Source organism: Pantherophis guttatus, chromosome 3 (assembly GCF_059756535.1).
Source record: "Pantherophis guttatus breed Tessera chromosome 3, ASM5975653v1, whole genome shotgun sequence".
Classification (NCBI taxonomy): Eukaryota; Metazoa; Chordata; class Lepidosauria; order Squamata; family Colubridae; genus Pantherophis; species Pantherophis guttatus.
In genome coordinates, this window is record NC_142065.1 from 130767215 (window position 1) to 130794782 (window position 27568).

A 27568-nucleotide genomic window follows, 5' to 3' on the forward strand; every position below is an offset into this window, starting at 1 on the left:
CTATGCTAAAACTGGAACATTATACTATTTGTGACATCATAATTACATCATAATGGCCTGATTTTTATTCAATTACCTCAGGTCAGCTTGACTGTCACAAATGTGAAGAACATTTGTGTATGTTCTTCATTTGTTCCTATTAAAAGATAGGTTGATATTGATATGCCCCAGGAAGAATTCAGTTCTGAAAGCCTGCTTCCAGGATTTTTTATTCTTTCAAAAAAGAAAAGGTACAGTGAAAGATGTAAGGTAAGACTGCCAACTGTCAGTTACTGACACAGAATGAAATCAATAATGTAATACATTATGTTTTGTAAATCTTTAGTAATGGAGGGGGTGAAGGTTATAACTGTAATTCCTTTTATTGGATTTGAAAGGCTTGTTTTAAGAAAGGAATTATCTTTCAATCAATAAGCAGTTCTTATATTGGCAAACATCTTTCTTAGTCTAGCGCTAATCCACCCAATTTTATACCTACCCTTATTAAAGACACATCCAGAACCCCTCTGAATAAAATATTTCTCTTATAATATCCTAAGAGGCTATTTATGGAATTCAGAATGAAGTCTGAATAATCAAAATATTTTGATGTATCAGAGTATTCAACAATTGTAAAAGAATATATTTGCTCCTTCTCAGTAAAGTAGTCTTGTTTCACTTTGCCAGAAGAAACAATATTTACATGTATTTATCTATTTATTTAGCAAATTCATATAGCCACCCTCTTAGAAATATGACTGCAGGCAGCACACAACAGAACAGTTAAAAACTAATATAAACAACTATTAAAAACAATTAAACATAGATAAAATCAAGATTTTTGCTACCATCATTGCATCAGAAACGTTGCTTTAGGTGAACCAGTAGTTAAATTGCTGGCTGGCCCCGCCCCTTCCAGGAGTTCCCGTGCACCCCATTTTGGCTCCCAGATAAGTGCAGGGAGACCTTCTAGGCCCAAAACGCGGGGTGGTGAGGCCCCCCGTGGCCCATTTTCGCTTCCAGGAGGCTGCAGGGAGGCCTGTTAGGCCCAAAACTGGGCGCGGGGGGGGCATCATGGCCCATTTTTGCTCCCAGGGGGTGCAGGAGGCCGAATGCTGTCTGTCACACCCCTTGGCCACACCCACCATGGCCACACTTACCATGGCCACACCCACCCAGTCAGTCGGTCAAATTATTTGAATCCCACCACTGCTTTAAAGTAGTGAAGATGGGGAAGTGATTTTCTCTCAGAGCAGTTTACATCAAAATGCTAGATAATACAAAAATCAAAAAGAAAAGCATAATCAAATTGTTGGAATCTAAAGCAGGATTCTTCACACTGATAGAAATTGGAGCAAGTACACCAGCCATAATTATACTACTAATTTAACAAAATATAATAAAAGTGATAACTTGAATAGTCTGCATAGTGATGTTGATGTTTTATGTTGCATTAATATTTTACAACATGCCAGCGTAAACTAAGCTTTTGATATTCTAATAAATTACATGCTCATACTAACAAAATATGGAAGAAGTTTATACATGTGCATAACCACCATTGGACTCAGCTGGGTTCTTAATAAATATTTAGCAAAAGTGAATAGCGAGTAATCTGTGGTTTCAGATGTTATTGAGCTAGAATTTCCTAGAGGCCTGGCTGGCATGGCAAGTGGTGAAATGGCTTTCATAATTTTTAATATATAGGTCATGCATAAATATACATATGCTAATTGATGAGCATTATGGCATTGATTTAGGACTTCCTCTCAGTTTTTATAATGAAAAGATTATCTGCAAATTTTCTAAGTTAATTTATACTTGGTTCTCAAATGTTTATCCTGTACTGCAGGAAATACAACAGCGGCATGGCTTAGCCAATTCAATCTCATCTTACCTTATCAAACCAGTTCAACGGATAACAAAATACCAACTCCTTCTAAAGGTGAGTGTCAGTGTGGCCTTCATTTGTGTAGCTGGGTACCTCTTTTATACTGAAAATATGCTTTTTGAAACAGTTATATTGGGCTGCAGCTAAATAAAATAACTCTTTATGAGTGACCCAACATACATTATGCTGGCCTAGTTTGGTATAAAAAATATACCATATTTTATATAAAAAATTATATATAAATATAAAATTTTAATATTTTATATTAAAGCAGCATTCACCAACCTTTCCAGGTTGGAGGCCTGGTTGGGGGGGGGGGGAGAAGGGGGAAGAGGGAATGGTTTTGTGTGAGGGGCAGGCACTCACCCGCCACTCATGTTAGTGGAGATTCCAGGAGAAATATATTACCAGATACATAAAGTAAAGTATAAAGTAATCTTACTAGATTCTTCCAAATGGTTGGTTTAGAAATCACAAATGAAATCAGGCTCAGTAATAGTATACCACATTAGATCTCACCAGAAGTTTAGGATATCTTTCATTGTTGTTGAAATATTTTTAAATGAATATGTATCTTCTGTGCACACAATCTTAAATTTCATGAAACAATTCTTGTTAGTAGTTTCCCTTATTTCCATGTCTCTCTATTTTTAATTTAAAATGTTACCTATCTTTCCTTTTCACTCAAGTGTGCAGCCAGCAAAAAATGACTTTGTGCATCACAAACCAGTGTTTCTGCACATTACAATGTACTGTCAAGGGACCAAAAAGCCTATTAAAAGTAAATAAAGGAGGCTTAACAGATAGTAGAAGGTGCATTTGATTAAGCAGTGGAAACTTAGCAACCTGTATATTGACAGAGCTATGTACAGAATGTTTATGATATTCAGAAAACTTCCTTGTATTAAATGCAATTAATTCATCTCATTTGGAATATTTTTAAATGTCCGAGTAAAAGAACAAAGCAATATCTTGACATTTGGAAATGGATTACTATCATTTTTACTGGAATGCAGTAAAAAAAAAAATTGGAACGCCATTGGCATTTGTTAAATGAAAAGAATGAGTGCTGTTTTCCTGTACATTGATTTCTTAAATAATGAAGCAAAGCAATGGACATGGCTTACAGCAGGGATTTCCAAACTTGGCAACTTTAAGAATTATGGACTTCAGTTCCCAGAATTCCCCAGCCAGCGTGGTTGACGGAGAAATTCAGTCAGCCACGCTTTTACCTCTCATATTCCAGTTCTGTAACGAACTGGAATATGAGAGGTATGTAGAGTATGAAGAACTGGTATCAGTGCCCTCCCAATCTGATGAAGTTTGTAATATAGTGCAAGCTCAACATTTCATACCAGCTTTAGTCAAATACATTTCAGCCTACTACTAGCCACTGCTGGATCCTCTGGCACATTGTTTCTCAAACTTGGTAACTTTGCTTCACTTTGTTCTTTCTTTTACATCATTTCATATATAGCTCCAACAATACATAGGGTGCTTGAGTCTCCACTGCTTATTCATATGGACCTTCTACCATCTGTTAAGCCTCTTATAATTGCTTTTATTAGGCTTGCAAAGCCAAGTTTTCAATGCCTTGTAAAAAGCCAGCAGGGTTGAGGCAAGCCTTGTGTCAGAGGAAATGATATTTTTTTTTAAAAAATTATATTTAGTTCAAATCCTATATTATTTCTCAAGTGTCTGGGAAATAATAATGCACTGGAATAAAGCACTAACCTCTAACATAATTTATGTTTTTTAAATATTGTTTTAGCTTTATAGGCATTCTCAGAAAATAAATGTGTCTTTCTCTATAAATTCTGTATATTAATCTGTCCATAAAGAAGAAAAAGATAAATGATATGGTGGAGAGGATCATTAAGCTATAGAAGATTAGTACAATATTGCCAGTTTTGTTCCTGGCAAATGGGTGTTTACTTTCTTGGGAAGCATCCATTTTATGAGGGCACTCTGAAGATGCATTGAAGACTTCAGAGGAATAAGTTGTGGTTTGGCTAATGACTTCAAGCCTCCCACTTAATTTCTCTGAAATATAGACATATGCAAGATAGATCAGAAAGCTAAGTGTCGACTATTATATAAACCCCACTCCTAATGCTCCTTTGTGTGATGTCACAGTGCAAGTATGAAAGAGCAGAACTTGTGCCATGTGGTCACAATGCCCACCTTGATCTTCTAGTATCACTGTAGTTGGAAACAAACACCTGTATTCTCCCAATGGACTGCAGAATGGTCCAGAAGTGGGTTGATACAGTCCAATCTGCCCAGAGATTGAGTTGAAACCTTTCGGGCCACACCCCCTCTTGTGACCATTGGGGCCCAGTTCTCGACTCAGTCTTCTGACAGAGACACCCATTTGTAGTTGCTCCGTTCATTCCACTTCTGGACCTTTCAACTGTTCATTGGATCAGGTTTTTCTTGTTTCTAATTTCATTTACATCTCAAGTTAGAATATTGACATTTTATTAAAAGACTGCAAATGACATGTTCTGGGTAGATAAGATTTAGTAGAAATAAATGATTGTATAGTAATGTGATATCTTTACAGGAGCTACTCACCTGCTGTGAAGAGGGTAAAGGCGAGATTAAAGATGGCTTAGAAGTTATGCTTAGTGTGCCAAAGCGAGCCAATGATGCCATGCATCTCAGTATGCTGGAAGGTAAGATTCATGGTTATTTCTTTTCTGTGTATTCTCTTACCTCTAAGAAATTATTAAAAGCTTGTTTAAAGTAGGTTTATATAAAATCATTTCTTAATCTTCTAATGAATTTTCTGAAGGTTTTTTTTTCTCCTGTGACCTTAGAATTATGATTGTTCTATATCGGAAAAAAATAATTGCAGGGTACTTGCTTATAATCATGTTGTGTTTACAAGTATTTGAAACCAAATCTGTTGTATCATTTAGTCATGGCTACTGTTTTTTAACATTCTATTTTGATCGATGGAGAAGAATGCAGCTAGTCAACCTCTTGTAATTGTTCCTGTGGTAAAGTTATTAGCAGCAAATCAGCTCTAAAGTCACATGAATTTGGATAACCCGTCTTTTAGAACAACTACCAAATTGTGTCTAAATGAAATATGAAATAGATTTGAAGAGTCCTGTACAGGCAGAGCAGAAAATATGTAGGTCTGCAAATTTATGTATTTGTCACATCAGGAAAACAATAGTAAAAGATTAGCCATTCTAATCTTGATTCAACTCTAGATATTTTTGTCATTTGATTGCCTGTTGAAAGATCATTAAAAGTTTGCAATTTTTTTCAAACAAAAATTAAATATTTAATTGCCTTTTAGAAAGCTGGTTAGACAATGAAATGTTATATTACTTATGCTGTCACGTATAAATTAATGGTCAGCATATTACACTTAAGAAAATTTAAAATATTTTTAACAGAAAGGGTACAGGTTGTCCTCAACTTACAACATTTTGTTTAGTCATTGTTCAAAGTTACAACAGCACTGAAAAAAGTGACATGACCATTTTTCAGTTACGACAATTTCAGCATCCCAGTGGCCATATAATCAAAATTCAGAGGCTTGGCAACTGACTCATATTTATGATGGTTGCAATGTCCCAGGGTCATGGGATCACTTTTTGTGACTTTCTGACAAGCAAAGTCAATTGGGAAGCCAGATTCACTTAACAACCATGTTGCTAACTTAACAACTGTAGTGATTCACTTAACAAATGTGTCTGTTAGCAACAGAAATTTTGGGTTCAATTGTGGTCATAAATTGAGGACTGCCATACTACTATAACATCTTCTCAATAGATTCTCGTATATACTCAGGCAATATAATTTTGATATTTGTTGTCATGGTGTTTCACTTCTTTTGAGCATGTTGCTGTTGGAACCTCCAAATATGAATAAAGGTTTGTCACATTACTACCACAGGTACATTAAACAGAATTGTTGGAATAAGTGTGGAATTCAGATTAATAGTCACCTTGTCAAGAAATATGTGGGTAGACTACATGAAATATTCTGATACATCTCTTTCACAGTCATTCTTTCAAACAAATGATGTTGAACATTTGTGTAGCAGACAAGTTGAAGTGATAAATCGAAGCATTCCATTTTAGAAACAAATCTCTAAATCTCATAATCCATCTGTTGTTTTTTAGTTGGCTGGTTTGTTTTAGTTTGACTGATTATGCTGATCATTAAAAAGAAGTATTTGTTAATTCTGAATACATATACTTTCTGCTTGGGGAAGCATACCTAATCATGATATAAATATAAAATACTTTTTGTCAGTATTATATTTTAGTATTTTGATATCTAGCTAGTATATTTAGTTTAATGCAGATTTTTGTACTGGGTGGTTCCTTAGTTTAAATAAAATTCTTGTTATGTGGCTTTAATAAATCGGTGCTCTCATAATGCTAAGGATGACATTTATTAATGGAGATTTCCCAAGTTCTTTATAATGATTGACAGCTTTAATGAAGACAACATACAATTTTCAAATGACTACTGTTCAGTAAAGAAATGCCATTAGGACTGCTTCATACATAATGCCATGTTCCCTGTTTTAAGAGCATAAAATTAACAGAGTTTTGAACAATAGTATACATATAAAAAGTTGAAACAAAGTAACTTTTTGATTGCTTGAAAACATTTTTGAGAGGAAACCAATTCATTCTAAAATGTTGTAAAGGGAACAATGTTAATAGCCTTTCTGTTTGGACAGATCTAAAAAAAATTATCAAGTATTAATTCTTTTTAAGATATTATCTAGAAAGTAGTACAAAAACCAGGGAAAGTTTTTTTGTTGGAACAATGTTGTATGTGATCTGAGAAGTATAGCATAAGATTTAATTGGACATCTCTTGGATTATGCTGCTGCTTAGTTCATCATATGTTTTATAGCAGGGGTGTCAAACCACGGGGTACTTAGAACTGGCCCCCAGGGCCATCCTGGAAGCAGTGAAGGACTGGCCCATAGTGGTTCTGCCAGCGAAAATGGAGCTCGGGAAGGCGGCACGCTGCCCTCCCGAGCTCCATTTTCACTGGCAGAGGGTTGCAGGAGGCCGTGGCAGCTGAAAATGGAGCTCGGGAGCCCGTTTTCACTGGCAGAGCGCTCAGACCACCACAGGTGCCCCTGACACAAGTGATGTCGAGCTGGCCATGCCCACCCTGGCCACACCCACCCTGGCCCCTGAGGTCAAACAGAACCCTGATGTGGCCCTCAATGAAATCGAGTTTGACACCCCTGTTTTAGAGCAACAAAAAATACCACATTGCTCCTTAATTTTTTTAACTTAATTAGTTCATTACTTTTCCAATATATAAATATTGCTTAAATGTCAATATGTTAGTATCTAATAGCTAACTAATTAAAGAGCCATGGTAGCACAGTGGTTAGAATGCAGTATTGCAGGCTAATTCTGCTCACACTGCCAGGAGTTCGATTCCTTCGATCCTGACCGGCTCAAGGTTGACTCAGCCCTTCCATCCTTCTGAGGTTGATAAAATGAGGACCCAAGATTATTGGGGGCATATGCTGACTCTGAAACCGCTTAGAAAGGACTATAAAGCACTGTGAAATGGTATATAAATCTTAAGTGCTAAAAGTGTGAATTAATTAAATATTATTATAATTGCAAATTAAATGAAAGAATAGTTTTACAATTTTGTAATTGTAATACAGTTCTTTCCAAGGCAATTTATTTCTCAAGGAATCCTTACACATTGTTACTAAATTTTATAACATGTTCTGGTAGTCCTCACTTAATGACCCTAATTGGGACTGGCAACATCACTATTAAACAAAGTGATTGCTAAATGGGAAATCATGTGATCACACTTGTGCTTTCCATCTGGAAAAAGTCAAGTCTACTCAGTTTCACACGTTCAGCTTTCGTTTGCTTCCTAATTGCTCCCTCATCCTTTGGAATGCTCAAGTGCCCACTTACTGTCTTAAACATATTGAAAGCAATGCAATTTCACTGCAGCTGAGGGCTGGGAGCTGTGGGCACAGTACACAAACAGCCTACTCTCTTGAAATGGTTTTCTCTCCAATCTCTCTGCTCTGCAAAAAGGGGAAAGAGTTAGGCAAAGAAGAGATGACCTACAAAAATCATTTCCTTTTTTCTTCCCCTCTCCCTGCAGAGCAGAGAAATTGGAGAGAAAGAGATTTCAAGAGAATACTATAAGCTATTTATGTAGTTTACCTGTGTTTCCCAGACATGTGCTTGCCAGCATAATTACATTGCTTTTGATGCATAGAAGAGCAAACAGCTTACTTTTTTGCAATTGCTTTCTCTCCAATCTGTCCACTCTGCAAGGAAAAAAAGAAAATCTATCCCGACTGTTATGGTGATCACTTGACTGAGACTGATCCTGCAAAGGTCATAAATGGGCTGTAAAGTTATTTTTTCCAGCACGTTCATAATTTTGAATGATTGCTGAACGAATGATCAGTAAGTGAGGATTACTTGTTTGCAGTCTCTGTGCGGCTTAAACTACAGATGTTTTATATATATAGTTCCCCTTCATAAACAGCCAATCTCTAAAGGAATTATTGATGATGTAAACCTTACATACATTTACTAAAGAACTTCCAAGACAACTTCTACATTTCTAAGATCTTCCTGGAAGAGTGATTTAAAAAGTACTATAAGAAAATGAACTAAGTTTTATCACACACCCATGGCTCTTTTTCTCTCTCCTTTTCTTCTTTCCTTGAATTCTTACAACTTGCTTCCTAGGTTTTGATGAGAACATTGAATCTCAGGGAGAACTTATCCTTCAGGAATCCTTCCAGGTGTGGGATCCAAAAACTCTCATCCGGAAAGGACGTGAAAGACATCTCTTTCTTTTTGAGATGTCACTTGTCTTTAGTAAAGAAGTGAAAGACTCTAGTGGAAGAAGTAAATACATCTACAAGAGCAAGTTGTTTGTAAGTTACTATTACACTGAAAAAAAAAGCCAAACCTAATTGCTAACAACTTGCAGTATGCTCAGATATTGGAAAATGGAGTAAAATTGCTGTCAGATTTTTCTTAAAAGTTGTCCAGTTTGTTAAGTCATAAACATATTATTGAACATGCCACTTTTTACATAACTGCAAAAGAAACTGGTAGCTCTTTTGGACTCTGAAGAATACATTCTGAAATGTTTTTAAAAACGTTCTCTTAAGCAGAGAGAGAGAGATATTGTAGCATTATTCTTTAATCATGGAGCAGATCTGCAGTAAAATAAAATATTTGAAGGGCACATATTACCAGCCATTCCAATTTGCATGAAAGCTTTTGATTAATACAGTGAAATACGTTTGTTGATCCCAAGTCAGGATTTGAAACACTGACGAAGTTATTCTTTTGAATCATGTAAGCCAGCCAGGAAATAATAACTGCTTATTACTACACAAGTGCTTATTAGGTACTTTGACTTTTGTTGAAACATTTTTGGTGATTAAGAGGTAACTGATGTTTAAAACCCATTAAAAATGTGTTTTCATGTTACAAAACTTTTCCCACAACTAACTAATCCTTTTTCCTTTAATTTTCAGACTTCTGAGTTGGGTGTCACAGAGCATGTAGAAGGTGATCCCTGTAAATTTGCACTGTGGGTTGGAAGAACTCCTACTTCAGACAATAAAATTGTACTAAAGGTAATTGGTATTCATACTTCTAAACAGAGAGGGCAATCTCTGAGGCAGTTCATTTTGACATGGACATTATTGTTTTTGTCTTAATTTGGAGGCTATTTTGAAGGCATAAACAAAGAAGCTGCCGCTGAAAACTGTCCATTTTAAAACTGAATTTTGATACAATCTCAGAATGCTGGAAGCTACTTACAGCCTGAATGCTGAGGGCTCCCATCCCTGATGTTTTAGTTTATAGGTAGTCCTTGACTTACAAATATTCATTTAATGACCATTTGAAGTTACAGTGGCACTGAAAGAAGTGCCATCTGACCATTTTTCACACTTACAACCATTGCAGCATCTCCATTGTCATGTGATCAAAATCCTGACGCTTGGCAGCAACCATGTATTTATGACTGTTGCAGTGTCTCTAGATCATGTGACCACTTTTTGCAATCTTCTGACAAGCAGAGTCAATGGGTGAGCCATATTCACTTAACCATGTTTCTAACTTAACAACTGTAGTGATTCACTTAACATTTACAGCAAGAAAAGTCGTAAAATAGTGCAAAACTCACTTTACAATTGACTTGCTTAGCAACAGAAATTTTGGGCTCAATTGTGGCCATAAGTCAAAGACTACCTATAATAGAATGTCACTTTAAAACAGATATTACTCATAATACCCAAAATTCAAAGCAATGTTCATGTCTTGAAGACCAAAGTTGTAAACAAGACATGACACTTTTTCCTAGGAACTCACACAAACTTTGTGGAAGTAAATTTGCCAAGAAACTGGAAGTATCTGTATGTAAATTGTGAATAGGATTTTCTGACGCCAAAGTCTTATATTATACTATATGTTCCTGACTTGCTGTCATGATCCCTGGAGATTTGTATACAAATTAGGGATGTAAAATGCAGGAAGCAAGTCTTATCTTAAAAACAATAAATAATAGCAAAATCGGTATTCATTTTTCAGAACTAAAGAGCAAAAATATTTCTACCAGTACTTTGTATCATTCTTGTTTAATACATTCTGTTACGTTGTGACCATGACTTTTCAAAAGTTTATACTTTATACTATACTATACTATACTATACTTTACTTATACTAAAACAAGATATTCTTGAAAAGATATTCTTTTTCTTTAAGGCTTCCAGTATTGAGAACAAACAAGACTGGATCAAACATATCAGAGAAGTAATACAGGAAAGAACAATTCATCTCAAAGGGGCCTTAAAAGAGCCTATTCACATTCCTAAAACTGCATCAACCACAAAACAAAAGGGAAGAAGGTTAGTAGAAGTCGACTCTATTGCTGGAAATGGTTCTTGTCTTTTTTGAGATCCATCTTAACAGAGTGGCTAACCAATTTTTTTGAAAGTACATTCTGTGCTCTTTTTTTTTTAAAAAAGCAATCTGGATGATGATGCTAAATTGTAATATATTAAAAACATATATAGGTGGATTAGAACCTTAAATATAGGCATGTATATCAAATTTGAATGATAAATCACTCTGCTTAGAAAGTTTATTGTGTAATGTACAAAATTGCAAAAAAAAAAAAAGTTAAATGCTAATAGGAATGGACCAATGTGCCTATAAGAATTACAGCATTTGAAATTTCTTAGGGAAAAAGTCTGGAAGGAAGAAGGACACATAATAAAAATGTCTGCATTGTCCTGATATTTAAGTACATATCAAAGTATTAACTATGAAATACTGGTAGATATAAATACAATGTGTAATACTACAGCGTAGAAAAGGTAGCTAGAAATACCTTTGGGTTCAAAATATTAGAACCTAGTAGCATATCTTGATATGAAACTCAAAATAGATAAAAGATATAGAAATAAACTAGGATTTGCAATCACATGATTAATTCGGGGAGATTTCAACAAGGAATTGGACAGATTCATAGAACATAAGGTGACTGATCAGTTAGTACTGTATATATTTAATACTTGTTATATTTAGCTGTAATAGTATTTGTTAAGGAATTGATGAACAGAAGAATACATTCACTATTCTATTCTGAATTGAAATACCAAGCTATTTCAGTATATAACATGATCATTATTAAGAAATTGAGTTAAGAAATTTCTGTAAGAGTCATACAACACTTTATGCTTACAGAGATGGAGAAGATCTGGATAGTCAAGGAGAAGGGAGCAGTCAACCTGATACTATTTCAATCGCATCACGAACCTCCCAAAATACATTGGATAGTGATAAGGTAAGCCAAAGATAATGAATTTGATTGCTTCCTTTGTTATTTAGCACAACTTACAATGAAATCATGCACACATTTTTCTCCCAGTGAACATAAATGAGCTTCCAGAACCCAGAAATTAGAAACCTGAAGCTTTTTTAAGAATTGGATTTTATCTTCATTTTTATATCCTCTGATCTCCAGTAAATTCAGAACTGCTTGTATATGTCTTCCAGATGGTCAATAGCGCTAAGCTATTAATGCTCGTGTTCCTTTAGTTTCAGCTATGAAAATTAGATCCTTTCAGTTTGTGCAACACCATTCACATAGATGAAAAACATATTTATACGCTTAAAGAGAACATAGGCATTTGTACAATTACAGAGAAAGGAGGTGGTTGTTTCCCCATCAGTTGAGGTGTGTGCAGTGGTGAAATCTAAAATTTGTTACTCCTGGTTCTGTGGGCGTGGCTTGGGGGTAATGTGGGCGTGACCATTTTTAAAAAAACTTTTAAAACCATTTTTTTCTACAACTTTCTCTTCGGCAAAGAGGTTATAAAAAAATGCTTTCAAAAGGCTCTGACAATCCCAGCTGAGTTGCCTGATCAGCAGAGGCTCTTTTTCTTTCAAAAGCCTCTGCCGATCAGGCAACTCAACTTGGATCGTCAGAGGCTTTTAAAAGAAAAAAACCTTTGCTGATCAGGCAACTCAGCTGGGATCATCAGAGGCTTTTAAAAGTATGAGCCGGACAATCATCAGAGGCTTTCTTTTTTTTACTTTTAAAAGCATTTTTTCAGCCGAAGAGATTGTAGAAAAAATGCTTTTAAATTTTTTTTAAAAAGCCTCTGATGATCACGCAGCTCAGCTAGGCATGGGGTGGGGTGGAGGGGCGCAGGGATTTTTGATACCGGTTCTCCGAACCACCTGCCTCCATCGCTACCGGATTGGGCAATCCGGTCTGAACTGGGAGCATTTCACCCCTGGGGATGTGTGTGTATGTGTGTGATTATGTGAGATAGGATAGGGGCAAGAAAAGGAGCAGAACATGCCCCTGCTCTGATAGAGAGGCTTTCTTCTTTAGTCAGCCTTCTCATTTGAAAAGCAAATTACTGAAGATGCATCTGACTCTACCCCTTTGGCCTAATGTTATCCTTCAAAAAACTTTCATGAAGTGAGATGCTTCTTGCTCTACAGACGTAGCTTTTTGATCTTAGAGGATGCTGTTTAAGAGTCCCTAAGTGCTTGTACAACTAGCAAAACTTTAAAATTCTTCTATCGTAATGAACAATAAACCACATCATGGCTTCTGGTATTTTGGCTTGGTACAAAATACTGGGTTGATTAATTTATGCTTTTAACATTTCTATTAAAACTAAATGGCCAGAGACAGATTTATACCCCTAATAAGACATGCCAAGATTTAAAACTTCCATGGTCTATATTTCTATGCAGATAATCATAGTTATAATTCTATTAATAATTTTATGTAAATAAAAGTGAAGATCAAATTTAGGTAGGTCACTCCTTAATTGGGGGCTTCTTAGTGCTTTTTGGTGTGTTTTTTAATTATCAAGCTAAGAGAAAAATGAGTTAAATTTCTTATATTGAAAAAGCTTATATCTCTGGCAATATAGATACCAAGCCTCAGTTTATGCTTGTAGATAATATTAAAAGCCAATTGTCAGCCCCTCTTCATCCAGTACATTAATGTGAAAGAAGCTGTGATTTATCTAACAATATAAGTTCATGATTCTTGTTCATTAATTGGTCATTCTATCACTTAAATAAAAGAGTATGATTTCCAGAAATACTTTCTATTCCCTTATTTTGCTTAGATTTTCCTTATTTTGCTTAGAAATTAGATTTTAAAAGGCTTTTTAAAAGTCATACAAAACCTGAGTGAAGTTTCTTGGCTTGTTTAGTTATTTTAAAGGAGTAAAGAAGAAGTTATTAAGAATCCCTAGGGCTCTTTGTTTGTTTGTTTGTAGTTGTAGCAGCTGGAAGCATTTCTGTATTGAGGAAGTGCATTTAGCCTCTTCTATTTTAAGAAACAAATTTCACTTTTCTGCCTTAATAACCTTGGAATGAAACTTTAGAGGGAAGATTCATGACTTCTGCACTTTGAATGAAAGTTTGGAGAAGTCCATAAGGCCACATTACCCTTGCTTTGCTAATCATTTTTGGAACATTTCCTTACAAATGTCTTTTTTATATGCATCAGACACACAGGTCCTATCCAAGCATTGTGAATGCAACCAGTAACAGCTTGATCAGTCTGCACAATCTTAATGCTTGGTGATGTTTACTAACCTCATTTTTCGCTGCAGATGTTCATCCTAAGTGTAGGCAGCATCAGGGAAGCCTTCCAAGATACAATTGCACTTGTGTTGTCTTCCATGTGATCCAGGATTCTAATAATGCTTCCTGGCTTATGGAAACCAATATGACCGCATTAGTATTAAGAAAGACTTCACTGCATACATCTGTAGTAAAAGTGTGAATGACTGAAGAAAAAAGAAATTGCTGGAGTAAAGTTGATGGAGGAAGGGGGTGGTTGGATGCTTCTTATTTGTAATATCTTCTCCTTTTGTAAAACTTCTCCTGAGAAAATGTCATATATTTGAGGAAAATGGCAACTGTGTACAGATGGATACCACTTAACTGTATTTCATCTTGGCCAGGATCCCATGGAGTATCATGATGCTTGAATAATAGGGATGAGAATGGAATATGGGTTTCCCACATGGAGACCAATAGCATATGCAGAATTTAGAGTATGTGTTGTCTTCTGATTGAAATTTATAGCTTTCTGAGGTTTGGAGGATTGGAAAATTCGTTAGGAGTATTTCTCAGATGATATCTTCCCAGTTTGGCAGTTTGAAATTGTTTTACCGAGAAATTTTACGTTTAAATGTACGCAAAGCAAGAATTTCATTATTAAATAACAGTCCTTCCTCTCCCATTAGCCATTCACTCCTTTCTTCCAATCTTCCTTCCTATGTTCCTTCCTTCTGGTTATACCCCACTATTTATTACTAAAAAGCCAATCTTCTAATGTGGACATCACTATATTTTTTGCTATTTCAATTTGCATCTGCACTACACTAACAAGGCCAATTTTGTATTATCTATTCAGGATGATTCAAACACAAATTTTCTATTTGCAGCATTCTTTTCTTAGAAGATGTACATATTGGCTTGTTGTTTTGTGGTCAGACTCTAAATCAAAAAGGCCCTTTTCTCAGACCGCTTTAGGAATACAGCTGTTTTCAATTGTTTCTGACTCCAATCTAAGGGAAGTAATATAAAAATAAATCATTTTTAAAAGCCCCAAGGGCTTTTTTTGCCTGTCTACCCTTTCCACCCCCAAATAAATTATCTTTTGACATAATTTTGAGTGGATGGAGTGCTAATATAAGCAGAGCATAATGGGTGTGGATGAAGAAGGGTACCCCGCATACACTTAAGGGGGGAAGGCAACATGTTTCTGAAAATGCACACCTCTTAACTTGAATGGAAATTATCCTGAGAGATTACGTGGGAACAATTCCTGCCTGTGTCTTGACGGATAGAAGCTGATTTATTTTGCTTCATTATGAGAAACATACATCGTCTTTTCTCTTTACCCTCTCCCCCTTCCCACTTTCAAAACTAGGATCAGAAAGCCAAGCTTTTACAATCTGTGATCATGGGAAAGTTTTGGGATAATTCCAGCTAGACTAACTGAAGTTTTAATACAATATTTAGAAAGGAAGTGGAAAATTACTGTACATTTATTTTTCTTTTATTTATTTATAAGTATTGTCTGATGAACTAGAAAGATACACCTTAGCTCTCGATGACCAGAGACATACCAAAAAGTAATATTCAAAAAAATGAATTGATTGCATCCCTTTTGTAATGCAAATTACCAAGAGAAATACATCCCTAATCCAGACCACATAGTGCATTATTCAAAGCTCAGAAGTGAAATCAAATTCTGATTTTTGTATTATGTAATTTGAATGTATGATGTAATTTCCTATTTATTTTGGAATTTAAGAAAGGTAAAGTGTAAGTTTATAACCAAATTATAAATTCAAAAAGATGTGTTCTTTTCTGAAATTTTCAATACATTTCAATAAAAGGAAAACCTTTTTTATTACTGGATGACCAGAGGAATACTTAGGTAGTGGCATAATGTACCATGAATTTTCTAGGGGAATCTATTTCAGTTATTATAAAATCACTGAATATTTTTGCATATAATGTAATGTAAAAACCTTATTAGAATATCTTTTAATGACAATGATTTATGTTGACATTTCTTTGTGAATGTCTTATAAAACTTAATGTAAATTAAATAATGTAAATTATTTATCAGCTTTTCAATATTTTTCTTATTAAACTTATACCTGTTCTCGCTGAGAGGGCAGACATAGATACTCATAAGAATTGAAAAAGAACAATTATGTAAGGACTATCACATATAATGCAAAGTGAGAATTGTGTTAATGTCACTAGCTGTTCAGTTTGTTATGGAACCACTTCAGATGGTCAAAAAAATTATCTAGATGGGTAGATACGAACGAATTTTTCAACAGGGGTGTTTTAATCAGTATGGGCCAAATTTATTTAATGTGTTTTAAATTGTTTTTTAAATTTTATATTATATGTGTTTTATCTTTGGCTGTTCACCGCCCTGAGTCCTTCGGGAGTAGGGTGATATATAAATCCAAAATAAACTAAAAACTAAACTAAACACAGAACACTGAGGTTTCTTTTTTGTTTCCTTTTTCTACAGTTATCTGGTGGTTGTGAGCTGACAGTGGTCATCCATGACTTTACAGCATGCAACAGCAATGAACTCACAATCCGTCGTGGTCAGACAGTAGAAGTGCTGGAGAGACCTCATGATAAACCTGACTGGTGTCTAGTACGGACTACTGACCGATCTCCAGCTGCAGAAGGACTAGTACCATGTGGTTCTCTCTGCATTGCCCATTCTAGAAGTAGTATGGAGATGGAAGGCATCTTTAACCACAAAGGTAAGAGGATTAAGTTTTCCAGTTGTCTGATTTTTCCTTTCCCTGTACTTTTATTTAACAGTGCTGTGGTGGATATTATAAAAAATGAGGGTAGTGCAATTTAGGCTACTTAGTTTACATAGGATGAGACTTTGTGTAACTTTTTTGTAGATTACAAACTATGAGTGTTGGGTTGGGTTGTTGCTTGTTTCAGTGACTCTGGGGGCTCACAATAATAAAACCCAGTACCTATAAAACCTTTTACATAGGGTGCCACTGAATTTTTCATGATAGAAAAATTAAATATAGCTAATAATTTAAATCATCTTATTAACTTGTTGACTGTATTACATGCATTCTCAAAAAAAGAGAAAATGTTTTGTAGAGATCTCAAAGGCAAAAGCGTAAGTGTAAATGATCAATTTGTTGCCAAGGTATTATTTGTTATTGATATGATCGATCAGGAAGTCAACAGATTGACATCTTAACAATATTGGCCTCCTGCACTTTTCCCTTGTTAATTGCAAGAAGCAAAGCTAAACGTTTCTTATTGTGCCATATATATTACAGAGAAATGGGAGGGACCCGTTCTCTCAGTTTGCCCTATCACTGGAAAAGGCAAAAGTAACAAGAAAGACATTCATGTGTGCTTTCCTGTAAAAGCTAGCTGCATATGCAAGACAGATTTTTCCCCTGAATTCTTTATACATACCAAAGTGTCTGAGTAGACAATTTCAGTGGTCATCACAGATAACACTAGCCTTTTAAGTCAAGTCAAGATTTATAGGTTCCTGTACTTGAGAATATTTGGCTGCCTAAGGAAATTGTATAGAACCATCAAAAATGATATTTATACATACATGGTTTATGCTTCTAATACTGCAACCTCTGCTTTGTTTCCAGTCTATAATTCTTTCCACATCTTCCTCCTTGTCTTCATAACATAAAGCTGATAGAAAAGTCACTGCTTCTCCTAGAAGGGAGATTTAAACTGAAAGTAATTTTTTTTTTCCTCCATGGGACAGGAAGAAATCTTAAGCCCTACCATCTAACTAGAAAGAGTTGATTAAATATTTTCTTTTAGCTCCATCTTTGGTGGCCAAGAATGTTCCTCTGTTCTGCTCTTGATGAGTTTTAACAGTTCACATTTAAGTAGCTGTTTGATTAGTAATTGACCGTCTTCTGAACACCTTGAAGCAATTCCCAAGACTTTCAAATCGTTTACCATAAAATTCATTATACAATGAAGCCAAAAAAAAAAAAAAGTTAGAAGTTGATTATATCGGGGGGTGGGGGGAATGGACACACAATGAAATTTAAGTTATTCTTCACTCATGGAGAAAAATGGTCTTTGGATAGTTTGCAGTCAAAGAGATTAACTTTCAGCCAAGCATATAAAAAGTATTATTATTTGAAAAGCTGGAAAGCAAGATGAAATAATATCTTTAATGCTTTCCAAAAGTCTTTATCTCCTAATCATTCAGTTTTTGCAAGCTAGCTAATTTTTATCTGGGGGGAGGGGATGCAAATTTCAGCAAACAGCACAATCTTTGTGTTAGTAACTAAAGATGTTAAATTCTACTGAATGCAGCTGGTAATACTGGAACTGTAATACATTGTATAGCAAGGACAATAAAACCCTATTCTGTCCTGTTTTTTCATGTACTATTGATTCTGAAATGATTTGAGGAGGCTCCCTTCTTAATGAGAGTAAAAGGGGGGGGGTTGGCTTACTACAGTTAAGACAAGGGTGGAGAAAAGGATCAAACTGGCTGGCTGTAATAATTCTTTGCTGCTGAGTTCACAACCAAGAACACCCTCTTTTGTTCCTTAGAGAAGAACAGTATCATAAATAAAATTTCTGGCAATTTATGTAAACACAGTCTTTAAGCATTGCAGCTAGATATTTGACTTTTCTCTTCTGGGATTGGGTGGCCTTTGAAACTGAGAAATTTGGCATGATAATTCATGTTGCATCTTCCTTGAAATGACCGTTGATTAAGTAGTAGAAAAAATAGGAAGATAACCTGTTTTAAACTATAAGATTATTATATCTAAGCAAAAGATATCTTTTCCATTTTCATTGAAAAATATAGTGCTAGAACTCTCTCTAGGTTTCTGCAGTCATGGATGTATAATTATGGTTTTACCGTTTTATTTCATGCGTTCATCAGAGAAATATTTCAATATTTTTTAAAATTAAAAAACCTTAAGCATACGTTGGGAAGATTAGATAAGTTAAATAGACTAAAGATATATATTATACAACCTTGTTGGCTTACTGTGTTTGTTCTTTGGGAATGCATTGTTTTCTGTACTCAAGATATTCCTCATGGAATAGGACAACTCACTGCAGCCAACTCGCAATGACCAATTTTCCACGGGGCAACTCGCCACGACCAATTCACTGCGGAACAATTTGCCAGAGAATAATTCAACAATTCAATGTAATTATTTTTTGTCATTCACATTTCATTTTGTCTCTCGTTTTGCATCCTTTTTTAATAATTCTATTCCACCATTTCTTCAATAGTGTAATTCTTGTCCCCCGGCAAGTTGGCCATGATGATGGAAAAGATAATCAAATAACGAATAACCAAACACCTAGAAGCAAACCAAAAGCCAACATGGGTTTGTCAAAAACAGATCATACCAGACTAATCTTATTGCATTCTTTGACAAAGTGACAAAAATAGTGGATCAGAGGAATGCTGTCGATATAATTTACTTGGACTTCAGTAAAGCACTTGATAAAGTAGACCATAACCTACTACTAGATAAAGTAGAAAAATGTGGGTTAGACAGCATCACCACCAGATGGATTCATAACTGGCTGACCAACCGCACTCAACGTGTAGTCCTCAATGGAACTGTATCTACATGGAGGGAAGTATGCAGTGGAGTACCCCAGGGCTCTGTTTTAGGCCCAGTGCTCTTCAACATCTTCATCAATGACTTGGACGAGGGGATAGGTGGGGAACTTATCAGATTTGCAGATGACACGAAGCTGGCGGGAATAGCCAACACTCCAGAAGATAGGTTCAAGATACAGAAGGATCTTGACAGACTTGAACATTGGTCACTATCTAACAAAATGAAATTCAACAGTTTTAAAAAAGCAAGGTTCTACATTTAGGAAAGAAAAACAAAATGCACAGGTACTGTATATGTGGTACCTTGCTCAATAGTAGTAACTGTGAGAGGGATCTTGGAGTCTTGGTGGACAACCATTTAGATATGAGCCAGCAGTGTGCAGCAGCTGCCAAAAAAGCCAACACAGTTTTCCATAACGCTGCTCCTCCAATCCATAGTACGGGATCTTCTTCCTTCCTGTTACTAGGGAACTGAGTGCAGATCTCTTCCAACGTTTCTTTTGGCCACGCCCACACTGCCTCTCCTACGCCAGTCTTTCTCACTCAGTTACTGAGGAAACTTCTGTTTTTTCTAACTCTGCAGTTTAACAGCTTTAATTAGATCTCTTTTATTTTAGTTTATTATTTTTGTCTTAATCATTATTAGAAGGAGCTGCTATGAGGGAATTTGATTGCTGTGGAGGAGCGGTAGCGTCTCTGGGGCGCCAGATCGCTCCGTTCTCTCGTTTAACTGTCAGCAAGCCGGATTCTGTCCCAGCTGGGCAGATCCGTAGTTCTGGACTGCATAAACAGAGGGATAGAATCAAGAACACATGAAGTGTTAATACACTTTATAATGCCTTGGTAAGACCACACTTGGAATATTGCATTCAGTTTTGGTCGCCACAATGTAAAAAAGATGTTGAGACTCTAGAAAGAGTGCAGAGAAGAGCAACAAAGATGATTAGGGGACTGGAGGCTAAAACATATGAAGAACAGTTTCAGGAACTGGGTATGTCTAGTTTAATGAAGAGAAGGACTAGGGGAGACATGATAGCAGTTTTCCAATATCTCAGGGGTTGCCACAAAGAAGAGGGAGTCAAACTATTCTTCAAAGCACCTGAGGGTAGAACAAGAAGCAATGGGTGGAAACTGTTCAAGGAGAGAAGCAATTTAGAACTAAGGAGAAATTTCCTGACAGTTAGAACAATTAATAAGTGGAACAACTTGCCTGCAGAAGTTGTGAATGCCCCAACACTGGAAATTTTTAAGAAGATGTTGGATAACCATTTGTCTGAAGTGGTGTAGGGTTTCCTGCCTGGGCAGGGATTGGACTAGAAGACCTCCAAGGTCCCTTCCAACTCTGTTATTCTATTCTATTCTATTCTATTCTATTCTATTCTATTCTATTCTATTCTATTCTATTCTATTCTATGAGTTAGCTGTGGTGAATTGTCATAGATCAAAAAGGTGCTTTTTTCAAGAGGCAACTGGACTTCCTCGTTTTTCTTATCCAAAGGATAATTTTCTTATCCTTCGCTTCTCATCCAAGAAGCTCTGCCTAAGGAATCTTTCCTTCAATAGGTAGAAAACCTAATTTGAAGAACAAAAAGATAAACATTCTTGATGGAACAAAATTTGATACCTTAGGACATCTTGTAAGGCTAAGACCTAATAAATCACTAATTGCAATAGCACTTAGACTTATATACCACTTCGTAGTGCTTTATAGCCCTCTCTAAGCAGTTTACAGAGTCAGCATCTTTTCCCCCAACAATCTGGGTCCTCATTACCAACCTCGGAAGGATGGAAGGCTGAATTAACCATGAGCCAGTCAAAATTGAACTCCTGGCAGTGGGCTAATTGGCCTTTAATGCTGTATTTTAACCACTACTTCATCACAGCTCTTGTCATGCAACTAAATCCTGGTCTATCAATGGTTATTAAAGAACTCAAATATGACTCGTAAGAAAATATGTAACTTGTCCTACAAATAAGCTCAGTGCCAGAGGACTAGATGGTAGCCAACTATCGCTAGTTTTTAAAAATGAATCCAAGGGAGTTCTAGGAAACTACAGGCCAATAAGATTAATATCTTTTTCAAGCAAATTGGAATGATAGAAGAAAAAACATTGTGGCTGTCCCAGAGGCAGATCACGTCAATCTTATAAAATTCTTTCAGAATTTTAACAGACACATGGGTGACATTATGTACTTGGATTTTCAAAAAAATTGACATAGTTTTTCATCAAAGTACCTGAGTAATTCAGTCATGGGATTGGAGATTCTGCCTTTTTATGGATTGCTAACTATGTCTTTAAAAAACCCAGAAAGCAAAGAATAGGAATAGTGTGAGCAATTGTCTTAATAGATGGAAATAAGAAATATATATTCTAAAGGATCTGTGTTGAAACCAGTCTGAAATACCCTGATGAGGACGAAGTCGTAAAATGATCTCAACTTTATTTTTTCTCCACTTACCATCTTATCACATGGGCTCTAAGAAGTTTTTGGGGGAGGCATACCTCCCTTTTGGTGTAAATATAAATATAGTAAAATGCAATTTTGTTAGGCCCTGGAGAATCTGTTAGAAATTGCTGATGTTCTATTTGTGCTGTATGGACTGAAGCTGCTATGTGAATCCAAGCAGAATAGGAGACTGTGAGAATCTGCATTTGAGGACTCAACAGGACCAAAAAGTAAGATTTTTTTAATGGAATGGACTGGCTGATGAAAAGGCTGCTGCATTTGGAAAGGACAAATCAGATGTCAGAGAAGAAAACTTGACAAAAGTACTGGAAAATTAAGAAGTTCGGGAGTCATTTTCCTTTCTTCTGTTCTGTTCTCTGGGCTAAAGTTACTCTGAAGTATGAATATACTGAAGTTGACTAGCAGAGTTAGCACATCAGAATCATGTTAAGGAATACCTGTATGAATCAGGGAAGAAGGAAGCAAAACTTTTAAGAAACTAGAAAAGGAGGGCTCAAATATTTTTCCTAAAAGAGATTGGGATTGGGATTCTTGCACTTGGAAAAAGGCATTTAAGATGGGATAAGATTAGAGTGAATAAAATGAGAAGGGTTTTTTTTTTCTTCTCAAAACATTTGAAAACTATTGGCGATATAGAGATTCTATTCATTCATAGACATTCTGAAAACATTGGCCCTGAAGATTCAACATTACCTGCAAGCTAAAGGAGGAATATCAGTTGCAGAAGCACAGGCAAGGTGTTAGTTTCCACCATCACACACACATTTTGCTTTTGCCAGAGTTCGTAACTTACTGGACTATATAAAAATGGATAAATATATCAAAGTTCCCAATCTTGGAAACTTTAAGACAGATGGACTTCAATTCCCAGAATTTTCCAGAATTCTGGGAGTTGAAGTTTACATATCTTAAAAGTTGCCAAAATTGAGAGCCCCTGATATATGTTGTCAGCTGTCAGTGAGCACTGAGTCAATGTGCACATTTTTCCCTCAGTTGGTTTTCTTTCTGCACATTCAATTTTAATTTTAATTAGTCATTATTTATACCATAGGCTGAGGTATATTTCTTGCTGTTCAGAACAAAATTTTCCAAACTGTTTCCATCTGGTTTTCTCTTGGCAAATTGAAAGTAACCGTAGATCTGGACATAGATGTTTTTTGTCAGATGTTTAAAGAGTTGCTTGCTTGAAGGGTTGCATGAGAAAAAATATTGGACACCTGAGCCTTCATAGGAGATAGACATTTACTCAAACTGTATAAGGAGACCTTGTAGCTGCCTTATTCATGCATTGCTGATTGCTCAAACAGTCTCTTTTATCTAAAGTATTTTCTGCTGCAGCTCTCTTTCTGTATATATAGGCTTTATATATCCATGATAGCAGTGGTGGGATTCAACTAATTTAACAACCGGTTCCTGCCCTAATGATTTCTTCCAACAACCAGTTCACCAAACTGCTCAGAAATTTAACAACCGGTTCTCCTGAAGTGGTGCGAACTGGCTGAATCCCACCACTGCATGATGGCGAACCTATGGCACATGTGCCGGAAGTGGCACACAGAGCCATCTCTCCGGGCATGCCAGCCGTTGCCCATTGCTCTTCTGGGTTCCGGCATGCACATGCACGCCGGCCAGCTGGTCTTCATGCACACATGCGGGCCAGAAACCAAAAATACCAGGTGACGGGCACACATGCGCATGCTGGAAACCGGAAGCTTAGCTTCCCCGGTGCATGTATGCATGCCTGGGAACTGCTTTTCCGGGTTTCTGGTGTTCCTGCATGTGCGTGCCAGAGAGCTGTTCTTCTGGTTTTCTGGTGTTTCCCATGCATGCTGCGCGCTCTCCCATTTCAGCACTCACTGCCGAAAAGTTTCGCCAACACTGCTATATATGAATTGAATTGTATACCATTAAAGTTGATTCTTCAGTGTTCTTTTTCAAACCGTAAACTTAGGACTAAATTATTTGTATGTGATACTCTCAATACAGGTAGTCCTTCACTTACAACAGTTCATTTAGTGACTGTTCAAAGTTACAACGGCACTGAAAAAAGTGACTTATAAACGTTTTTCACACTTACGATCTTTGTAGTATCCCCATGGTCACATGATCAAAATTCAGGAGCTTGGTAACTGACTCATTTAAGATGATTGCAATGTTCCAGGGTCATGTGATCACCTTTTGTGACCTTTTAACAAGCAAAGTCAATGAGGAAGCCAGATGTCACTAATGTAACAACTGCAGTGATTCACTGAACAACTGTGGCAAGAAAGGTCGTAAAATAGGACAAAGTTCCCTTAACAACTGTCTTGCTTAGCAAGAGAAATTTTGGGCTCAATTGTGGCTATATGTCAAGGACTACCTGTAGTAGCTAGTGTATCTACCTAACCCTCATACCTTAAAATCAGCAAATGTAGATTTAAGAATTGGGTTCATAGTGCTGGAGCAAGCTGGCTGTGTCAAATACATCAAAGAAATTGACTTTTTATCATTAAACAGTGTGGTAAATCTTACTGACTAGTATACCTTGGTGGATCAGTTCTTAGATTTTTAATATTTCATTGTCAAGTTGAAATACTGTATTCTTATCCTCCCAAAGAAATAAGTGCTACAGACATGTGCTTTTTCTGTATCTCTTATATTCCAGACCGTTTCTCTGATGATTTCCTTTTTCTAGTTTGTCCTAATGTTTGAATTTAAAAGACTGATAAGTACTAACTTGTTACTTTCTTATAATCTGCAGCTCTAATCTATTTGATATGTCCTGTTCGTGCTTTTATAACATTACTATTTCTTTGATAATTGCTAAATAAGCGGATTTATTTTTTTTCCCAAAGCTAAGAAATGTTTAAAAGTTAACTCCGCAATGTAATGAAGAATCTGCTTGAACTTCAGTTAGGCTAGTTACGGTATCACATCTGGCTGTTCCCAAGTGTGAGCCTGAAATCTGGAGTTGTGCTGGGGAGTGAGTCAGAGGATAGCATCCCCTGAAGGGAGTAGCTCTGCTGAAGACAAGGGAATTTACAAGAGCTGAAAGCTTAAATGCATTCTCTACCCCACCTCCTGGCCAAGGAGTACTTAGAGTGGAGAGGAACAGGAGAACACCAGCATAGCCTTTGTGTAGAAATTGTCTTCAGAAAAGTACAGCAGTGGTGTTAAGGATTTTACAGCCGCTACCATTTACCATGTCAGATAGAACTGACACTCTGCAATCTCATCATTCTCCATACTGTGGAAATGGACAGTCTGACAACTGTAAATACTGGATCCTGGACTTAGGTACACTCAAAATTTCTTGAAAGCTGGGATGCATGTTTCTGTGTGTTTGTGATACTTTTCCATTGCAGAAGCAAATGCATGTAGATGAATAAATCAGAGCTTCCAAGTAGAATCAAATGTATTTCCAGTAGATTCTGGGAAATTGATAAGAAACTTTAGCAAATAAATGAAGACTGCTTCTACTTGTAGCAAGTTTTAAAAGAAAATGCACATCAGAAATGGGAAGACGAGCACTGGTGTAACGTATCACAAGCTGCCTAATTATATTTATGTGTAACCAAATCAAAATTAAATTAAAAATGTAATTTATGAAAATATCAGTGCTCAGTTAAGTATCTTCTAGAAAATATACCACATCAAGTTAGACAAAAAAGGCTATTATTATATTTCCTTCATTGTGCACTTTGAATTAGATAGGTACAGAAAGTTGTACATTTGGTTCTTAGTAGTTTCGACTGTTTTAGTCTTTATGGAAAAGACAGCATGGAGGGGAGGGGTATTGATGAATGGATATGTATTTTGCGCTTTCCTGCATGAAAAATAATGAATTCAAATAGAACTATATTAAATAATGTACTGGTTTTGTTTTCTGGTCACACAATAATAATAAAACCTTTTAAAATGTACCTTTAACATGGTTTGTGAAATGCTTGAGTACATTTTAATCTTGCCAGTGCATAAAAGCTGAAATACCTTTTGATAAAGCCTTTGAATGTATGTTTTCATTCTCATACATTGATTAAAATATATCCAGATATATTTGTATTTTTCTGCATACCATCAATATATGAAAATTCAAACTACTCTAATGTTACATGTACATCCCAGCCCTATGCATAAACTCTCAGAGGTTCAGTTGCTGTAAATATCTGCTGCAGCTGGTTGAGTTCAGAATAATTTCAGTATAAACATGTCATGTCTGAGTTAGAGGTATTTACTTATTTATGGGTATATTAGCATTTCAGACAAGTGTTATGTTGAAGACTGAAATGATCGGAAAACAGCAGGAAACTATTTTTATTGTTATTCATTCATGAAAGTTTTACTTCTGCCTTCTGAACAGTGTGATAGTTTCTTGATGAATATTTGATATCTTTCCAGAAGCATTAATTGCAAAAATATTTCTCAGATGCTTCAGCCGGTAATATTAGTAGGATAGATATTGTAGAAGGTAAAATAACACATTGTTGTAAATCACGTTCTTGCCAATTTAGGCTTAATATGTGCTCCCGCTCATCATAAACAACAGGAAGTAAATGCACCTTATTATTTGACACAAGTTTTTATAAGTTGATAGATTTATGAGGTGGCTAAAAGAGGAAAATGCCAGGTTTTTTTAAAAAAATAAGTTTCTTTAATGCAATAATATCTCTTCTTTCTTTTAATATAATATGTATACTAAGTGTATTGAAAAAATATAAAATTACTAATTACAAAATATTCACATTTACTGGATTTTTGAATTCTTGATGATTATCAAAATATCCAGATACTGCAAATTTTAGGGTGGAAAGAAATTCAAAGAGCTCCTCTGTCTGAGGCATCCCTTATGCCTCAAGTTAAACATGGCTAGCAAACAAATCTCATTCCAATGAGGTTACAAAGACTGTTGAGTCACCTTGCAATAAGTTTATTGTTCCCTGGAGCTTGTGCAAATCAATCTTATTCTTCCCTGAACTTGATCCATTGTAATATCTATTAAATGCTCACACATTCACATCTATTAAATATCCCCATGTAAAACGGCTGTGACTTTATAAAGTGACTATTTCTTATTAAATACAGGGAGATTATAATTGTGAAGATGTGATCTTTCTTGATCCATTGCTTTTCTCAATGAAAATAGGCAGTCCTGAAATACTATTTTCTCCCAAATATCTAGAATTAGTAAATCACAGTTTTAGGGTCCTTATATGTTGAGACAAATACTTTTTGCCCTAATGTAATATTGTAATATTTATAATGCTGTAATTCGTTATTTTTTTAAAATAAGAGAAATGTTTATAGTGTTATATGTCACACTGATTTAAAATAGATTCCCAAATGCAGTTTAGAATTGTCTTGCTTCCTTTGCAGTCAACACAAAATCCTATCCCATCTGTGAATTGTGGAAGTACCCTGGGTAATAGACGCTGCCATTTCTCAGTGTTCTCTTTCATTTTGCAGACCCAAGTCTACCAAAGGAATGACTATTTGAATGGAAATGGAGAAAATCTTAAGGTTATTCCAATCAAGCTTAATTAA

At 35.8% G+C, this 27568-nt stretch overlaps 1 protein-coding gene across 2 annotated transcripts in view; it reads left to right on the plus strand.

Annotated features, from left to right (window-relative positions):
• The window catches only part of TRIO (trio Rho guanine nucleotide exchange factor), a 263174-nt gene that overhangs the window by 178678 nt on the left and 56928 nt on the right, over positions 1-27568 (plus strand). For both annotated transcript variants that reach the window (XM_034411889.3, XM_034411890.3), the window contains exons 28-34: positions 1832-1924; positions 4437-4548; positions 8605-8795; positions 9408-9509; positions 10642-10784; positions 11626-11725; positions 16484-16727. In XM_034411889.3, the coding sequence (XP_034267780.1) occupies positions 1832-1924; positions 4437-4548; positions 8605-8795; positions 9408-9509; positions 10642-10784; positions 11626-11725; positions 16484-16727 (985 nt within the window). The remainder of the gene's footprint in view (positions 1-1831; positions 1925-4436; positions 4549-8604; positions 8796-9407; positions 9510-10641; positions 10785-11625; positions 11726-16483; positions 16728-27568) is intronic.